The sequence below is a fragment of the Bos indicus x Bos taurus genome, chromosome 8 (genome assembly GCF_003369695.1).
Source record: "Bos indicus x Bos taurus breed Angus x Brahman F1 hybrid chromosome 8, Bos_hybrid_MaternalHap_v2.0, whole genome shotgun sequence".
Classification (NCBI taxonomy): Eukaryota; Metazoa; Chordata; class Mammalia; order Artiodactyla; family Bovidae; genus Bos; species Bos indicus x Bos taurus.
In genome coordinates, this window is record NC_040083.1 from 105,615,495 (window position 1) to 105,633,290 (window position 17,796).

At 50.7% G+C, this 17,796-nt stretch overlaps 1 protein-coding gene across 1 annotated transcript in view; it reads left to right on the forward strand.

Annotated features, from left to right (window-relative positions):
- The window catches only part of PAPPA (pappalysin 1), a 266,420-nt gene extending 249,082 nt beyond the window's left edge, over window positions 1-17,338 (forward strand). The window contains exon 22 of the mRNA XM_027550637.1: window positions 13,880-17,338. Coding sequence (XP_027406438.1) covers window positions 13,880-13,987 — 108 coding nt within the window. The 3' untranslated portion in view covers window positions 13,988-17,338. The remainder of the gene's footprint in view (window positions 1-13,879) is intronic.
- Window positions 17,339-17,796: the final 458 nt, after the last annotated feature.

The window sequence follows — 17,796 nt, forward strand, 5'->3', positions numbered from 1 at the left end:
GAATCTGAATGAGGGCCCTACTGGGCAGAGTAGTCCTGATTGTAGTGTATGTGAAACCGTGTGTGTCCTGCAAGAGTGAAATCTGTCATTTCCCCTAGTCCCAAGGAGCTCCCACACTGGAGCCAAATGCTTTGGGGTTTCTTCTTCCTGATGCCTTGCCCTCAGGCTGGGGAGACTGACGTGGGGCTCAGGACACTCACTCTTGCAGGAGAACCTCTGCAGTATAGTCATTTTCCAGTTTGTAGGTCACCTGCCCAGGAGCTATGGGATTGATTAGGTCAGGAAAGTACCCTTCCTCTTGAGCTCTTATTGTGGCTTCTTCTTAGTCTGTAAAATCTCTGTTTTGGTAGGCTCCTGTCTTTTCTATTGATGGTTGTCAGCAGTTGTGATCTCGGTGTTTTCCTGAGAGGAGCTGAGCTCAACTCCTTCCACTCTGCCGTCTTTTCCAGGATCTAGGGCTGTTTTTATAGTTCGGATGCTTGCTGCCCCTTTCTTCACCAGGTACTGGGTGTTGTCCCCTTGCTATGGGGTTTGCTGCTACGGTGGTCCTTTGCAGGCTCCTGGAACAGCAGGGTTGGGGCCTGGCACCTACTCACAGGTCTCATGGCATCGGCCTGTGCCCACCTCTGAAGCCCACGATGGCAGTAGGACTAATGCCTGCTCACAGAGCTCCTGTAGGTGGAGTCCTGGTGTCTGCGCGCACGCGCAGGGAAGGAAGCCCTGATGGTGGTCCCACCCCTCTCCTCATACACTGCCTCATAACAGCACCTCAACACTGCTGGGCCCAGGCTTCTTCCAGGCACACCCTTGGTTGCCACAGTCTAGTCTTTTGGGGCTTTTCTGCGCAGCCAACTACGTTCTTCTCCTTGGGTCTGACCTCTGAAGCCTAATCTTCTGTACCTGGCTCCCCCTGCACCGACAGAGGAATGTCCCAGACTGGGGAGTGCAGAGGGGTGCTGTGCTCTCCTCCGCAGCTCCTCTTCCATCCAGTCTGATGTTCCCACGGGTGAGGAGACGCTCCTGGGTGCAGAAACCTTTTCTCCTGCATAGCTCCCTCCCTGGGGTGCAGGCTCCACTCAGATTCCTTCCTTTTCTTTTTCCTTTTGTCCTACCTGGTTATGAGGAGGTTTTCTTGTCTCTTTGGAAGTCTGAGGTCCTCTGTCGACATTCAGTAGCTGTTCTGGGTGAATGGTTCTCCTTGTAGATGTATTTGTAGTGTTCGGTGGGAGAAGGAGCGCTCCATGTCCTACTCATCCTCCATTTCAATCCCCCCTCCAGGTGTGAGCGTTTTGAAGGCTCTCGATTCCTGATGCCAAATGAATACAGTGGGTCTCTTTCACTCCCCTGGAGTCAGCCACTTTGACAGTGAATAGACAATGAAGCTTGTGTAGAATTATGACATGTGATTCATCTGACACCATCAGCTAGAGAAACAGCAGCTCTGATGAAAAGAACTTTCCTACCAACTATAACTTACGTACTAAAACATTAAAATATAAAACTAATATATTAAAATATAAAAACTAATTTTATTGGGAAACTTTCTTAAATGGATTGTTATTTCTGCAGAGTGCATGGTAGGGACATGCAGTCGTAATTCAGGTTCAGGTGCAGACTCCAGGTTGTTACAGTCACTCGGATATACAGATAAATATCTCAAGTGGTCATTTTGACCCTCTCTTCCTATACTAGGTTCAGCTGCAGCAGTTTCAGGCTCCAGGGCTCAGAGATGAGTGCTGTCTCTCGAGTCAAGGACCCGGAGTCTGTTTTCTTGCTAGTTCTGAATATGTTTCCTAATCCTTTTTTCCCCTTTTCTATATACATTATGAATGTAATTCTAGCCTTTTGTGTTAAAAGACTACCTTCTTCCACTTTTTTACTTCTTCCTGTTGGCTGAGGCGATGGGATGTAGGTGAGCAGGCTTCCTCCGTGACAGGAGACGTGTGTTCATGGAGCATCTCTATGAGCTGAGCACTGGACCATGCTGGGCACACAGCAGAGTCCAGGCACCACACCTGCCCCTGTGGAGCTCGGGGTCTGTTAGGGGAGCCAGTTACAAGCAGTGAGGTATGTTGCTGCTGTAAGTCACTCAGTTGCATCGGACTCTTTTGCAACCCCAGGGACTGTAGTCCGCCAGGCTCCTCTATCCATGGGGATTCTCCAGGCAAGAATACTGGAGTGGGTTGCCATTTCCTTCTCCAGGGGATCGTCTGGAACCCAGAGATCGAACCCACATCTCCTGCTTGGCAGGTGGATTCTTTACCACTGAGCCACCAGGAAAGCCCCACTGAGGTATATAGCTATGTATTTAGTGACCTTTGCAGAAGGGACAGTGAAGGGAAGGTGAGGGGTCATTTGGAGAACAGTGTGAAGGTCAGAGAAAGTGTTCCCGAGGAGAGAGATTTACACTGAGACCTGAAGAATGAGCAGGAACTTTCCTGGTGCAGGTGAACGGTGGCTGGGAGAAGAATGGGGAGAACTGTGGGAACTCTGTGTGACCTCCACCTGTGGATTAGAGAGCTGATGGCCTCTGTCACAGTGAGGGTGGCTTTACCATAGTTACTCAGTGCTCAGAAGTGTCTGGATGTCTCTTCAGATGCGAGACTCCTGACGTCTGACTTCTGGAGAACAAAGGTGATTCAAGTTAAAGTCATACGCCTATGACTTAAATTCCCCAACCTAACTTCTCCATAAACTCCAACTTCCTGAAACCCTCTACTCTCTCATCTCCAGCCAACTGTCCTTGCAGTGGCTGCTTTATAGAGACGGAGGATAATAAGACAGGATGCCTGTTAGTGAACTGCCGCAAGTCAGACTCGCGTCCTCCCTTACCTTCTTTAATCCTCATGTCAACCCCGGCAGGGCACTGGGAACCAGTTTCGGCTTGTGTGTTAGTCATTCAGTCAAGTCTGACTTTGCAGCCCATGGGCTGTAGCCCGTAGCTGGCCAGGCTCCCAGCCTGTGGAATTCTCCAGGCAAGAATGCTAGAGTGGGTAGCCATTCCCTTCTTCGGGGGATCTTCCCAGCCCAGGGATCAAACCCAGGTCTCTGCTTTACAGGCAAATTCTTTACCAGCTGAGCCAGCAGGGAAGCTCTTAAGTTCGGGCTTAGCGAGTACTTACAGGCCTTGAGTTTACTGGCTGCAAACGCCACGGGCCTGAGTCGAACCCAGTTCAGTCTAAGTCCCAAGCCCGGCTTGTTCTGCTGCAGGGGCTGCGCCACAGAAGAGGGAAGCGGGCACAGCGGGTTGCAGAACCTGTCCTCTGTGCACCCGAGCATGACCCTACCTGGTCCAGCTGGAGACATTTCGCTGTGGACCCAGAATGCCAGGGAGCCTTGAGTGTGGGACCCCTGCTTGCTCACTTTGACAAGGCAAAAGCAGCTTTTCCCAGGGTGGGGAATAGCGGAGACTCCCAGCCCTGCCAGTCATCCTTGACTGCCCAGACAGGAGTTTCCCCTGAGCACAAAAAAGTCCTGCCTTTCTGTCTCCAGCTTCCACAGCAGGAAGCCTCTTGGGGCAGGAGAGGGGCCAGAGGCTGGCTTTCTCCCCGCCATACCCCTCCCATCTCTTACCTGCTGGCCTATTTCACTCCCACCTGTACTCGTGGCCCCAGTTCCATCTCATGGCAAGTCCCCTGCCCGTAAACTCCCATCCTGGTGCTCAGAATCTCATTGACAGCATAGACTGACTCCCTGCACTTTCCAAAATGACCATAATTGAGCACTTACCATGTGCTTGGCCGTGGGTTAGCATCTCTGTGCATATTATTCCGTTTAGACTCCAGAACCGTCCAACAAAGCCCACATTTGAGACTCAGGGAGGTGGAACCATTCATACAAGGTGGCGGATCTGTGTAGGATTTAGGATTCCCTGACACCGAGCAAATGGCAGATGGTGGCTACTGTGTCTCAAGCGCTTACTGTCTACCAAGTGTCACCTCTTCCTCCATGTGTCACTTTATTTCGTCAGCACAGCAGCCCTGCTGTAGGCACGGCCTTTTTTAGCCCCACCTTACAGATGGTACAACTGAGGCTTAGACGGGTTGAGGTCACACAGCTGGCAAGTGGTAGAGCTGGGACACAAACCATGTGATTCCAAGTCACACAGCACCTGCCTCTGACCCTTGTTCTGAACGTCTGCTTGCTCTGGGCTTGCACCGTGACCTTCCTGGAGTCCCTTTCCTCTTGCTTCCTGGCCCTCCTGGACTGGGGTCCTAGGTAGTAACTCCAGCCCCAGGGTGAAGCTTTCTGTGGCTTCTCCTGCACTTCCTTCCTCCTACTCTCCACCTAAAACCTCTTTCTGGTCCCTGGAGCTGGGGCCTCCCTATCACTTAAGCCAGAATGATGTCTGTCTGCTCCCTCCAGCCTTCCCGCCTCGCTTATCTGTACAGACCCCAGCTGTTCCCTCATCTGCCTTGTGGGGTGACCTGGGCCCTGCTGGAAGACGAGACAGGACCGTGCAGGACTGTCTGAGGAAACTCTACCTGCCAGGCACGCCCAGCCTCCTACCCAGGCAGCTATGTGCACTGCAAGGCAGATGGGAAGAGGCGGGACTCAGTATTTTCTTATTGGAGCCAAGAGTCTAGAATACAGAGCAGATTTCCAGAATGGTTGCTTCAACAGCTTTCCTCTATACCAACGACGAACAATCATTTTCTAATTGGACTCATTCTAGGTCTGCATGTGTAGCAGGGTGTAAGGGAGGAAGGAGAAATAACTTTCAAGTATTTGACATACCAGTGTTTTCCAAGGAGTGGTGGCCTTGGAACTATGGTGATGGTCATGTTTCGGTTGGCTGCTAAGAGACTGATTCTGGAAGGTGTCTGGGGAGCTGCGGTGTGGTCCCAACTCTACAGCTTAGCTCTGCGGCCTTGGCCAGGCCGGGCTCGCCTTGAGTTTTTATCTCCTGATGTTCGGATTAGATTCATGTCTAAGGACTCTCCACGTGGCTTCCTGAGTGAGGTGGTCCTTGAGCAGGAACTTGAGGACTAATCAGGGTCAGGGGGCCAGAGGAGAGTTAAAAATTGGTCCCAGGAGCGTGTCTCGGCACAGGATGACACGCCCAACCGATGACACGAAGCACAGGGCTGCCACTGTATTTGCTCAAATCTAAGCGAAAACCTGCTTTCTTGAGAAAAGGCATGAAACCCCAGTGGAGCTCGTTGGTCTAAGGAGGCTAGTGACTCTGTAAGATAGGGGAAGACAGAAGCTTTAGATGGGAAGCAGTCATCTCAGCAGAGCTGATAAAGGGTTGTTTGCAGAGTTGGGGGTGCATATCAACAGCTCTAACGTCTCAGCTTAGCAACCTGAATGGTCCTCTGAAAAGGAGTCAGGATGGCATGGCATCTCTGCACACAGCCCTCTGTGCCTCTCCACTTCCCCAGAGTGAACGCTGGTCCTCCCAGGAGCCTGCCAGGCCCTGAGTGCTCTGCCCACCCCCACCCCTCACCATCCCCCACCCCCATCGATGCCTTCCTCCACTTCCCTCCAGCCCTCGGGACTCCTTGCCACCCTGCACACAGGCCAGACATCCTCCTACCTTCCAGCCTTCACCACGAGCTGTTCTTGTGGCCAAGAACATTCTTCTCCATTCATCCTTATGACTCACTGCAGGTCTCTTGCCCAAGTGCTGTGTGCTCAACGTGCCCCACCCTGACCACCCACCTTCCATCACCCCCGGCCCTTCTGTACCCATTGACCTGGCTTCCATGTCTTCTTTCCTTCCATAACACGCACCACTTTGGCACATATTGTAAGAATGTATGTATTATTCGTTGCCTGGCTATTTCGATACCTCTAGCTGTTGGAAGGAAAATTTCATGAGAGTGAGAAGGTGCATTTATTTTAGTCACTGTTCTATCCCAAGTTCCCATCTCCCCTTCTGCTGAGAACCTGCTATGTGATAGATACTGTGCTAGGCCATGAGCAGATGGGCCAGGCCCAGCCGGGCGGTCGTGGGGGCCCGTGAGCAGGCGCTGAGACGCCAGGAAATGCTAATGGAGACACAGCAACTGAGGCCAATCACCAGAGCTCCTCAGAGAAGACAATGTTAGAGGTGAGGTGGGGAAGTCGCAGCAGGTCTTACCCAGGTAAAAGTAGTGAGGGGAAGGCCAGAGAGAATGATGAGAGAGAAGCGTGCTCCTGGCAGAGCGCAGAGTCTGTGCAAAGCCCAGAACAGGGGAACACAGGAAACTCTGATTCCCTGAAAAGGGCCAGAGCACGGTGCAAGAGGTGAAGGCGTGAGAGGCAAACCCGGGGGAGCGAGCAAGGCTTCTATAAGCCACGCTGGGGAGTCTGAACTTTATCTAGGGAGCGATGGGAGTATTCGACGATTTTAAGCACTGAACCAGCTGAGAGAATCCTAGAAGGCTTCCTGGAAGAGGGACTTGTGCTCAACTTGGAAGATTAGTAAGACATAGTAGGCAAATGGCTAAGCCAAACAGACTAATTCCTCCACCCCCTGGTTTCTGGAGTGTTAGGATTTCCCCAACTTGGGGCGGAACTTTGACTTTTTTTTTTCCTGTGGGTGAATTCAACACTCATTTCAAACCTGATCCTATGGAAAGAACCAGGCCTTTCTATCCCCCTAGAATGACGATCATCACAACCATCATCAATGCCATTACCACATCACCACCACTCTCACCAACATCATTTAGTGAGCATGAATTCTACACCAGGCCTTATGCAGGTGCTGTCCTTGATTTTATTCTTTATCCAAAGTACTTCTCCATGGCAGGACTGTTATTTTCTCTATCTTATAGATAGGCAAACTGAATCCCTCTCCCCACAAAGAAGTCACTTGCCTGCGAGCATTTCACTAGCTTACACTACTACACCGCTAACAACGCAAGGAATCAAACCAGGTCTCCTCGTCTAACCGGGTGCATTCCTCCACATTACCCACACTTGGTGTTTTCTCCTCCACTTACCCGTGTCTAAGCAAGCTTTGGCATTCCCTGACTACTGCATGCCCCGTGCCAGGCACAGATCTGCACAGTCCCAAGGGAGCTATATAGAAGCCCCAGCATCAAGCCTTGGTCTGCTTGAAGTCACTCTTTCCATCAACACTACGGCGACCCAGAGACTCACAGTGGTGAAGCGAGTCACCCAGGGCCCCGCCGTGGGCGGGTGGACAGTCAGGCTTTCTGACCTTCACTGCAGCACGCCTCCTGCTCCCCCACACCGCCCACCCTCTGCTGTGACCTCCCTGTTGAGTGAGTCAGAAGCCAGCCTCAGACAGCCCTTCCGCCAGGGCCCCGTGGCATTGGCCAGGCTGCATTCCTGAGCCGCTCACACACACCCGGGTGGAGATGTTACCCTGGGCAGCTCACCCACGGGTTGAAACCCCTGTGCTGAGCATTGTCTCCAGCCTAGAGGGAAAAAGCAAGAACCCTGGCCTTCCATCACCGACCTGGGCTTGTTGACAGAATCCCAGAGTGGGTGGCCAAGCCGTTTATGGGACAGCCTAGCTGCACGGTGCTGGGAATCCCAAATGTAAACTGGCCGCCGAGGCCTTGATGCCGTGGGTGGTAGGTTTGCTTGGGAGGCCATCCGGGGGAGAAGGTGGAAAGCTGCTCGGGGAATCCGGGCATCTGGGAGTCGGGCTTGGAGCCAGCTTTATCGGGATGGGACTCGTCTCTACCAGACCTCAGCTTCTTCCTCTGTGAGAGGGGACCCTGCCTCCTACCCTACCTGCCTCCTGGGGGAACGGTGCCGGGGAGCAGTTACAAATGGGGGCGCACGTCCAAGGCACCCTGCCAGACAAGTGACTCACCTCTTCGCATCTTCATTTCCTCTAAGATGTAAAACGAGGATTGTGAGAATAGCTGCCTTATGAGAGCTGCTGGGAAGGGTGAGTAACGGGGCACCAGGTACATAATAAAAGGTAGGAGGCGAATGACCATCAAACACACCCCACAGCGCTCGGCCAGGACGGGGGACGGAGAGCTGCCTTCCCCATCTTGTTTGGGCTTGCCGACAAGTTCTCAGTGTCCAGAGTGGGGGCTTAAAATCCTGCAGCATCTACCAGGTTGACAGGTAGTGAGTTCCAGGGCAGGTCTCAGACAGGCTGAGGCCTCTATTTTACCATCTGTAAGCTGGGTAGCTAAAGGACAGCAGCCTCTTGAGACTGGGTGGAGCCACATGGGAATCCTGCACATGGACAGCCTCAGGCAGTGGCTTGCCATGGACCGCACCTGGATGTGTCTCTTCCAGGTCAGATCTGGGGACACCTGGGGGAGTGGGTGGGGCAGGCGAGTGCCACCTTCTCTTACGGGTTGCAGATGCCCAGTCAGTAAGGACACCTGTGAGCAGAGGAGACCCCTGAGGCAGGCTCTGAACAGGCAGGTCACGGAGAGGCGAGAAGAAGGGCGAGATACCATGCTTGTCCTCCATACCAGGACCTCCACGGGCTGGTGTAGAGTTGGCATTGCTCCTCACCAGATCCCTTATCTCACCGATGGGGAGTCCAGCTCCACAGGTACCTACCTCCTGAAGGTCGAGCAGGGTGCTCCCAGGCCCCTAGCAAGGGCTCCGGCGATGAGCCTGTGTTTATAAGCATGGAAGGGCACAAGGAGCATCCCCGATCGTCCCCCTGAGACCAAACCTTCTAGACTTCGCTGTGCTCTGCGGATCCAGACCTTTGTCTTTAGGGGAATGCTGAAACCCCCTGGGCCGGGCCAGGAGGAAAGCGTGTGCACACACCACGCCCCACACAGCCAGGGTGCCCACACGGGCCTGAGAAGCTCCCTGGCATCATAGGGCCCTGCCGGCTGACAACTCTGGAGAAGCCCCTGGGACTGGGGTGGCAGAAAGGGGGACATGCAAGACACAAGCTGTGGAGAAGGGCAGCATTTCCTGGCCTTTTCTGCCCAGGGCATCGCCGTCCCCCTTTCTCAGGCTGAGAAGGAGTCTCAGACAGAAGGGAAGGAAGAGATCATTAAAATCAACGTGGTGTACAGATAGGGAACTTGAAGCCCGAGAAGGGAGGTGACTTGTATGAAGTTAGGCAGCACAGGAGTGCAGGAGCAGAGGCCCCCTGACTGGTGTTGTCCCTGGGTTTTTGCGCTTTCATATATCCCTCCAATCATGGGTCCTTTGAATGCCTGCCATGTGGTAGATACAGAGGTCAACCACAAACACGGGGACTCCCTGGTGGTCCAGTGGCTCAGACTCCACGCTCTCAATGCAGAGGGCCCGGCTACTATCCCCGGTCAGAGAACTGGATCCCACGTGTCACAACCAAACAATCTCACATACCATAGCTAAGACCCAGCACGGCCAAATAATACATACTTTAAAAAACAACAACACACACATGGCCCCTGCCCAGACGGCGCAGGCATACAGGCGCAGACGATATTCCGTCCAAGGATGGCGTAGGGATAGAATGCTAGGGTATGGGAGGAGCGCGATGGTCCGGTCTTTGGTAAGACTAACGAGGCAGGAGGCGGTGCTTGCGGTAAGACCTGGCGGATGAAGAGAAGCTGGCCAGGGAAGCGCAGGAGCGGGGAGGAACAGCTGAAGACTTAAACCCAGGAAAACACCTGGAGTCTTTGAGGAAACAGGAAACGAGCCGCAGAGAGCGAGGGGATGAAGGGAACCAGATGAGGTCCAAGAAGGGTGTGGAGATCCGGCAAGGCCTTGAACTCTCACTAAGGACTTTGTGTCTTATCCTAAGAGACAGAATCTGTTGCACGTTTGCCTGGGTGAGGCGCAACAGGAAGCAGGAGAGAGAAACCATATGTGAGGCTGTCCCGAAAGAATCGTGGAGCCCAGTGGGAAGAATGAGAGAGAGAACATACTGTGCAGAAGACGGGGGCGGTCACTGGGTCATCCTAACGTTAGAACGCGGGCAAGGGGTGGAACGGGTCCGGGGGAAACCGAGGCCGCCCAGGTCGGGGAGGAGGAAGGCAGGAAGGGGGTCAGAAGCCGGAAGTACAAGCCTGCGGGAAGCCGACTCAGCGTCCAGCGACCCGAGTGTTAGACCACGTTCTGGGAGGTTTTGCATCTTTCTTGTTGAATCCTTGCAACCATCTGAACTACAGTAGAGAAAGTCCCCTACATATGAACCTTCAAGGTGCAAACTTGCAAAGACCGGAACGTGCATCTGGTTCCAGTGAGGAACCAGAACCTGTGCCGTCGACGTCGGCCGTGAGTGGGATTGCAGCTCGCCCTCCTCCTCTGTCTCTGATCACTGATGATCCTTCAGTTTTCCCTCCAGGCAGTAACTCTTCTTGCCTGTTCACTCTTGCCAGCCCCTGTATGCCATTGTATTATGGTACTTTTCAAGTTTCAGTACTGTAGGATTAAAAATGTTTTCTTTTTGTGTTTGTTTTTTATGTATTATTTGTGCAAAAAGTATTATAAACCTGTTAGTGTACAGTACTATATAGACGATTGTCTATATAGCCCTATAGACTATATAATACTATAGACGATTGTTAGTTGGGTACCTAGGCTAATTTTGTTGGACTTAGGGTCACATTGGACTTAACAAACGTGCTCTGGGAATGGAACTCGTTCGTATGGAGAAGACTTATTGTATTTTTTTTTTTTCATCACTGTTTTCTAGATACACAAATTCAGGGTGATGGCAGCGAAGGGGTTTTTCCCCACAGTTGTTCAGTGAGTATGAGGCCTTGCTGAAGTATTCAGCAAGTAAGGATGCTAATCCAGGCCTCTCTGCTCACAGGGTTTCCCCACTGGACCTCAGCTATTAGATTTGGACCTGGCTCTGCCCTCAGTCTCCCCGCTTTGGAGGATTTTCTCTAGGTCTCTTCTAAGTCTAAGGTCCTCTGCTTCTTAGGGCGGTGAAGAAGTTGCAGAAGAACATTTAAGATGGGACGGTACAGTCCCTGCATACACATGGAGCTGGGGCGTGTCCTGCAGTCAGGGCACAGTGAGCAGCAGTGAGCAGCTGAAAGCAGCAAGGCTCTGCATGGAAGTGGTAGCTGTAGGCATGCTCACCAGGGCATCCCAGGCCTGTGAGCTGGAACTGAAAAGGGAAACGAGGAGTTGTACTAGCCGTACTGCAGAGAGTCAGAGAGAGAGAGAGGAGAACAGACCTGCATTCGTATTCTGCAGCTTAGACGCTGGGGACACAAGAGTGAGCAAGGCTGACAGTCCTCGCCTTGCTTACCGAGAAAGAGGCACAGCGGGCATGTGGCAAGCATTGCTTGCTACGCTCATTTTATCGGCTAATTCATTGTCCCTCATCACACCCACTGGAGGGGCATGCTTTCGCCTCTCCCCTTTTGGGAAGGATCACTGAGGCTCAGAGAAATTGTCACCTATTCAAGGTCACACCTCAATTAGGTGAGAGAGCGGGGGCTTCTACTTCAATCTTCCTGTTCATTCCTACACTTTTAAATTATTGAAACGTTGCAGGATGGAGAGAGGTTGGGGAGGCAAAGAGGGAAGAAAGAAGGACACAGAGCAGGGAGAAAAAGTGTTCAGGAGAACCAGCCCACAGCCAGAGGGACAAAGATGCTCTCTGAGCCTTGTGAGCACTCGAGACCCTGCCCAGGCAGGAGGTGAATGAGGCCATTAAATCCATCTGCGCAGATGGGGGGCCCTCTGGGGAAAGTTCTATGCAAATGTCATGATGCAATGAGGTGAAATCCACTCGCGTCAGCCAAGGCTGGGGCTCAAGCAGGGACCGCTCTGTGCTCTTTGCAAAGACAGATCCTCTGCCGTGTGAAGACGTTCACTCTGCTGGGCTCTTTCTCACAATTTCTAGAAAGGAAAGCCAGCCCAAGATCACAAAGCATGTGAAGGGATGGACTGGGAAATGAAATGTGGGCCTCTTATTTTGTCTCTTTTCCTCCAATTTTGTAATCTATACATATATCAAATTGTCACGTCGTGCTCCTGTCACTTTTTCTTATGCTAAAATCTGCTCCTAGGATCCTTCAACCTAGTTTTCTGCAAAAAAATCTCTATGTGAAATGTTTCCCACCAGGATTTCAGGCGCTCTAGAACAGGGGTCCCCAACCTCTGGGATCTAATGCCTGATGATCTGAGGTGGAGCTGATGTAATAATAATGGAAATAAAGTACACATTAAATGTAATGCATTTGAATCATCCCCAAACCATCCCCTACCACCCAGGAGCATGGAAAAACCATCTTCAATGAAACCGGTCCCTGGTCCCAGAAAGGTTGGGGATCACTGTCCTAGAAGGTGGCCTGAACTTGCTGGCAAAAGCTTCTGCCATTTTAATAATCCCCAAATCAAAATCACCCATATGTACAGAGAGTTAGGTTTTCCTAAAAGACATTATTGCATTGTGTATATCAGTGGATCACCACAACAGTCCTAGAAGTTAGATATTCCATTGTACAAGTCTATTAACCAACTCTCATGTGGACATGACAACTTTTCACCCATGATTTCATTCAGCCCTCAGAGTCCACAGTGCAAGGCAGGTCTTATTCTACTGATTTCACAGCTAGGAGGAACCTGAGGCTCAGGGAGAGGTTGCTTCATTCAGTTCAGTTCAGTTCAGTCGCTCAGTTGTGTCCAACTCTTTGCGACCCCATGAATTGCAGCACGCCAGGCCTCCCTGTCCATCACCAACTCCCGGAGTCCACTCAGACTCACGTCCATCGAGTCAGTGATGCCATCCAGCCATCTCATCCTCTGTCATCCCCTTCTCCTCCTGCCCCCAATCCCTCCCAGCATCAGAGTCTTTTCCAATGAGTCAACTCTTCGCATGAGGTGGCCAAAGTACTGGAGTTTCCACTTTAGCATCATTCCTTCCAAAGAACACCCAAGGGCTGATCTCCTTTAGAATGGACTGGTTGGATCTCCTTGAAGTCCAAGGGACTCTCAAGAGTCTTCTCCAACACCACAGTTCAAAAGCATCAATTCTTCTGTGCTCAGCTTTCTTCACAGTCCAACTCTCACATCCATACATGACTACTGGAAAAACCATAGCCTTGACTAGATGGACCTTTGTTGGCAAAATAATGTCTCTGCTTTTAAATATGCTATCTAGGTTGGTCATAACTTTAGAGGTTGCTTGCCTTACTTTAAATACTGGATTTGTCACTTATTGGTTTGGGCTTCCCTGGTGGCTCAGTGATAAAGAACCCACCTGCCAATGCAGGAGGCACAAGAGATGTTGGTTTGACCTCTGGGTTGGGAAGATCCCCTGGAAAAGGAAATGACAACCCATTCCAGTATTCTTACCTGGGAAATCCCATGAACAGTGGAGTCTGGTGGGCTACAGTCCATAGGGTCGCAGAAAGTTGGACACGACTGGAGCAACTGAACACCACCACCACCACTTTGGGCGAATGCCTGCCCCTTTGTGAGCCTCAGTTTCTCCACCTGTAAAAGGGCGGTTGTTCTAGAGCCTATCTTACAGAGGTGGACTTCCCTGGTGGCTCAGACGGTAAAGCATCTGCCTACAATGCAGGAGACCCGGGTTCAATCCCTGGTTCGGGAAGATCTCCTGGAGAAGGAAATGGCAACCCACTCCAGTATTCTTGCCTGGAAAACTCCATGGATGGAAGAGTCTGATAGGCTATAGGTCCATGGGGTCACAAAGAGTTGGACATGACTGAGCGACTTAACTTTCACTTTACAGAGTTGCCGAAGAATTCAGTTCTTTCCTGGTTGTAAAGCATTTAGCACGTTGTAAAGCCTGGCCTGTCATACATGCCCCTGAAAATGGAAACAGCTATGATAATGACCATGGTGATCCTGATAAAAGTTATCATAAGGCTAGCAAGAAGCAGAGTCATGACTTGAATCTGCTGCCCCACCATCCAGTGAGGAACCCTCTGCCCTGATGAACCCACTGCTTCTCTAGAAATTTCTGTTTCAGCCCCAAGCACCTGGCTCATCTCTTCTGCCTTTCTCTCTGCAGGTCACACCCTTCCCCATGTCTTGTGACCTACAGGGTGACTGTGCTTGCCGGGACCCCCAGGCTCAAGAACACAGCCGGAAAGACCTCCGAGGATACAGCCATGGCTAAGGAAGGACAAGGAGTTGTCAAAGAATTCCCAACGCCAGGACCCGCATCCCTTTGGTATTGATTTCACAGTCAGCTGCTCAACGGAATGGCCTCTCCACACCAGGGATCCTTAGCACCCAACCGGTCTGCCTTTAATTTCACCCAGGAAGGACTTGTAGTACGGGCGCGTGTACCACGTCTCACCATGTTGAATGATGGAATGGAATCCCATCTCAAAGTCTTAGAAAGATTGCACATACAGCGTGCAGTCCCTGAGCCTCCTAAAATTCTAACCATTTGCCACACGACCGCAGCGAGAAACATATTCTGTATCTAGGAGTGTGCCCATCTGTGGTTAGTACGCATGCATGCATACGCACCCATGCAGACATCCATGGGAGGGCAGTTTTGGAGACTGAGCAGAGAGAGACTGGGCCAGACTCAATCCTTTCTCTCCCAGGCTCTGAACCAGCACTGTCCTTGGGAGAAAGAGTTACAAAAACTGCTAAGACTAAGTGTTAAATGCCAACATAGCTCACACCCTGAGGCTTAGAATACGTAAGGTGTGCTTGAGTGCGCAGTCCTCTGGGATTGGAAGTGAAATGGTCTCTGATCACCTCCCTTCTAGGGAAGAAGAGGAAGAGGTAAAGAATCCAAGGTATGCGAAGCCCCCAGGGTTTGAGGCCAAGCTGGAAATGGCTTAGGATTGCAATGTCAAGGTATTATAATAGCCCCGGCTTGAGGCCGTAATACCCCCCACGCCCCCCACATCTTGCCTTGGGACCACTCTTGCTGCTACTTGCCCGGCTGCTCTACCCTGTACATTGAGTACCCCAAGGTGGTAGGACTAGGTGAGGAAAAACCCCCACACAACCCAACTGTCTGCCTTAAAAGTGACCCACATTTTCCCACAGCTCCTCACTTCTTAGTCCTTCTGCGAGGGAAAACCCCTCGGTGGCCCACGTGGTGAGAAGTGAAGGCCCCCTGGGTGGGCTTCTCATCCTGGAAGGGAATTGAGGGGCTTCAGATGCTGGAACCCTCACCGAGAGTCCAGAATGTCTAAGCCAGTGTTAGATTTTATAAGCAAGAGGAACAGTGTTACATTTCTGTGATGTCGGAACCCTCCGGAGACTGTTGGGATGGCAGGGACTCTTGGGTTAGCATCCTTATCCAAGTCTTCCTGCCCCTCCAAGGCGAGAGCAGGCTTTGGGTCTGAGGACCTCATTGTGCCCTGAGTAGCAATAGTTCTGGAGCAGAGAAGCACTCGGATGGGATCCACACCTAGGCTGTGTTCTAGACGGGCCTGCAGGGGGCAGCCCAAGGGCTCCCAGCCTTGGTCCCCAACCACCCAGCACGGTCATCCTGCCTTCCACACAGCCTCTGGCTCCCATACTCCCGTCCACCCCTGTCCTAGGGTGGCCCTTCCCTCTCTCCCATGTTCAGCCTCCAAAAGTTAAGAGGAAATTAGCCAGACACTCACAGAAGCCCCCACCTCTTTGGGGTCCTCTTTGTTCAGCCAGTTACCTGTCCACTCCTTTTGAATTAGTAAGGGGGGTGAGGAATACAGAATGAGGTGGAAAGAAGGCTGACATTTTACCTGATTTCTGAAACTGAGAAAGTGAGGTGAAGGGAGGGTCTAAGGTAGAGATATTGCATAAATATTGCCACAAATCATCTCAAGTCTAGTGAAGACAACCAACCAAAAAACAAATAGCATAGAAATGGAAGATACCAAGCACGTGGGCTGACTCTCCTCATTCCTGCATCCAACACAGACGCTGTTCATCAACTAGAGCCCTTTTTTTTTTTTTCCGATGGGGACCAAAAATAACTTCAGAAACCTTCCTACTGTTCTGTCTCCCAGCAGCAGCTAACTGCTGACCAAGAACGCTTGAGAAGACGTCTGTTGGCCAGCTGTGGTCTGTTACATTAATTAATATATCAAGGTGCTTTTCGCACAGGTGCCCACAAATAAGGACGCAGTGCTTAGATAGTTTTGTGTGGCTTATTCCATGTTACAGTCTCTGAGATTGGGTTCCAGGCATGCCATTGTTAAGGCCTGACTCAAATCCATTATGTCTCCTTCTTACAAACTTGTATCTCATTTATACTGAGGGCATTTTTTTTTCCTTTAATTACCAGGACCAATCTTTGGCAAGAGAATAATAATCGTATAAGCATCGATTCCACTTTGTACCCCTCTCCAGTATCTTAGAACTCTTGCCAACTCTTCAAGTCCCCTAATGCCCTTGCTGAGTTATCAACCTGAGTGGTGCTAGATGGGAAGGAACAAATGAGGTAAGATGTTAACACAGTTGGCTCTCCCAGTTGCTTTTTTTAACATCAGTAAGTAACACAAAGAGCCTGGGAGACCTAAAGACAACATTCCTGACGGTGGGGTGGCAGGAATCACAGCAGAACCTCACCAGCTTCCTTTCAGTCCACTCTCATGCTTTTTCCTCCTCCATTCACACACAGTCTGCAGCTGACTTCTACCTTCAGAGTCTCAGATTGATCAAGCCCTTCTCAGCAAAGTGTTTCCCAGTCTCTTCCTCACCATCATTCAAACCTGTTACTCACAAATTCCTATTTGCCAGGCATATTAGGTGGGAGAGGCTGCCTGATGGGTGGGCAGCCTCAGTCCCACATGCAAGGTGTCACTAACAGGTCCTTCTCATACCTTAGCGGAGGACAGTCAGCTCTGTATGCAGTGCACTTACACTCGGCTTCATTTTCTTTCTGGGTATAAACTCATTCTCTCACCCCTTTATCAGCTCCAGTTTAGGACAGTGGAGTACTCACAGGAGGAGGCTCTTGTCTATCAGCAGCTCAGAGGTTCTAAAGCACTTGGCAGTTCTGAAGATGGATTAGCTTCTTCAGAACTTTCTTCAGAACGTGGAGGTTCTGAAGAAGGATTAGCCTGTTAACAGCAAGAAAGAAAAGATAAGGTAGACCGTTCGCCAAGCCTTCTCTTAGGAAGACTTTCCAAGCCACAGCCCTACTGGCTGCTAGAGGACCTGTGTTAGCCCCTAGATTCTGTGCCAACCACGTTTTAAGGAAAGACAACCCTTGGAAGTCCATTCTGGAGGCTGAATGGGGGGTGTTATGAAAGAGGGAGATGAGCGGCTGTAACTAGCAGGGCTCTGAGGATGGAGCTGCTTCTCCTGGCTTCAGCATTTTGAGTCACTGCCTAGACAGTGCTCTTGGTCTTTTTCCCACCTTGGCCAATGCTTCTGTGCTATTTGTTGAAAATAATTCTTTGAGACAGATTCTGGCTACCTCCCTTCCAGGTTTGGTTTAACTTGGTTCTGTCAGTTTATTATAGGTCTTACCTGTGTTAAGAAAGGAAAGAAAGAGAGGAAGAAAAAAAGAGGAGAAAAGGGGGAAGGAAGAAAGGAAACCATAAATTCAAGTTAACAGATTTGAGGTTTTTGTGTTTTGTTTTGTTTTTTTCCTCCTCAAACTACTTCAAAGTAGGGAAAATATAAAAGAAGAAATGGTTGGTGACAAAGCTGTATAGATAGAGATTAATAGAAGACAAAGAGATTAAAAAGCAAAGCATGATTAAAAATAAGAATTTTAAGAAAACCTATTTTTGTGATTCCTGAAGAACATTCTTTATTCTACAGGCTGAGTAGGTAGACACAGCCTAAAGATTTCCCTAGCAGGAGTAGAGTGGGGTTTTATACCGCTGTCTCTTCTTTTCTGTACACTGTGGTAGGTTCAGGAAATAAGGCATCTTTCCCCTTAATATGTAGTTGATATTGTTGGGAGGGGTGCATTTTGTCTATTTGTTTGGTTGTCAATCAGTAATAGGGAGTGGGGAGGGC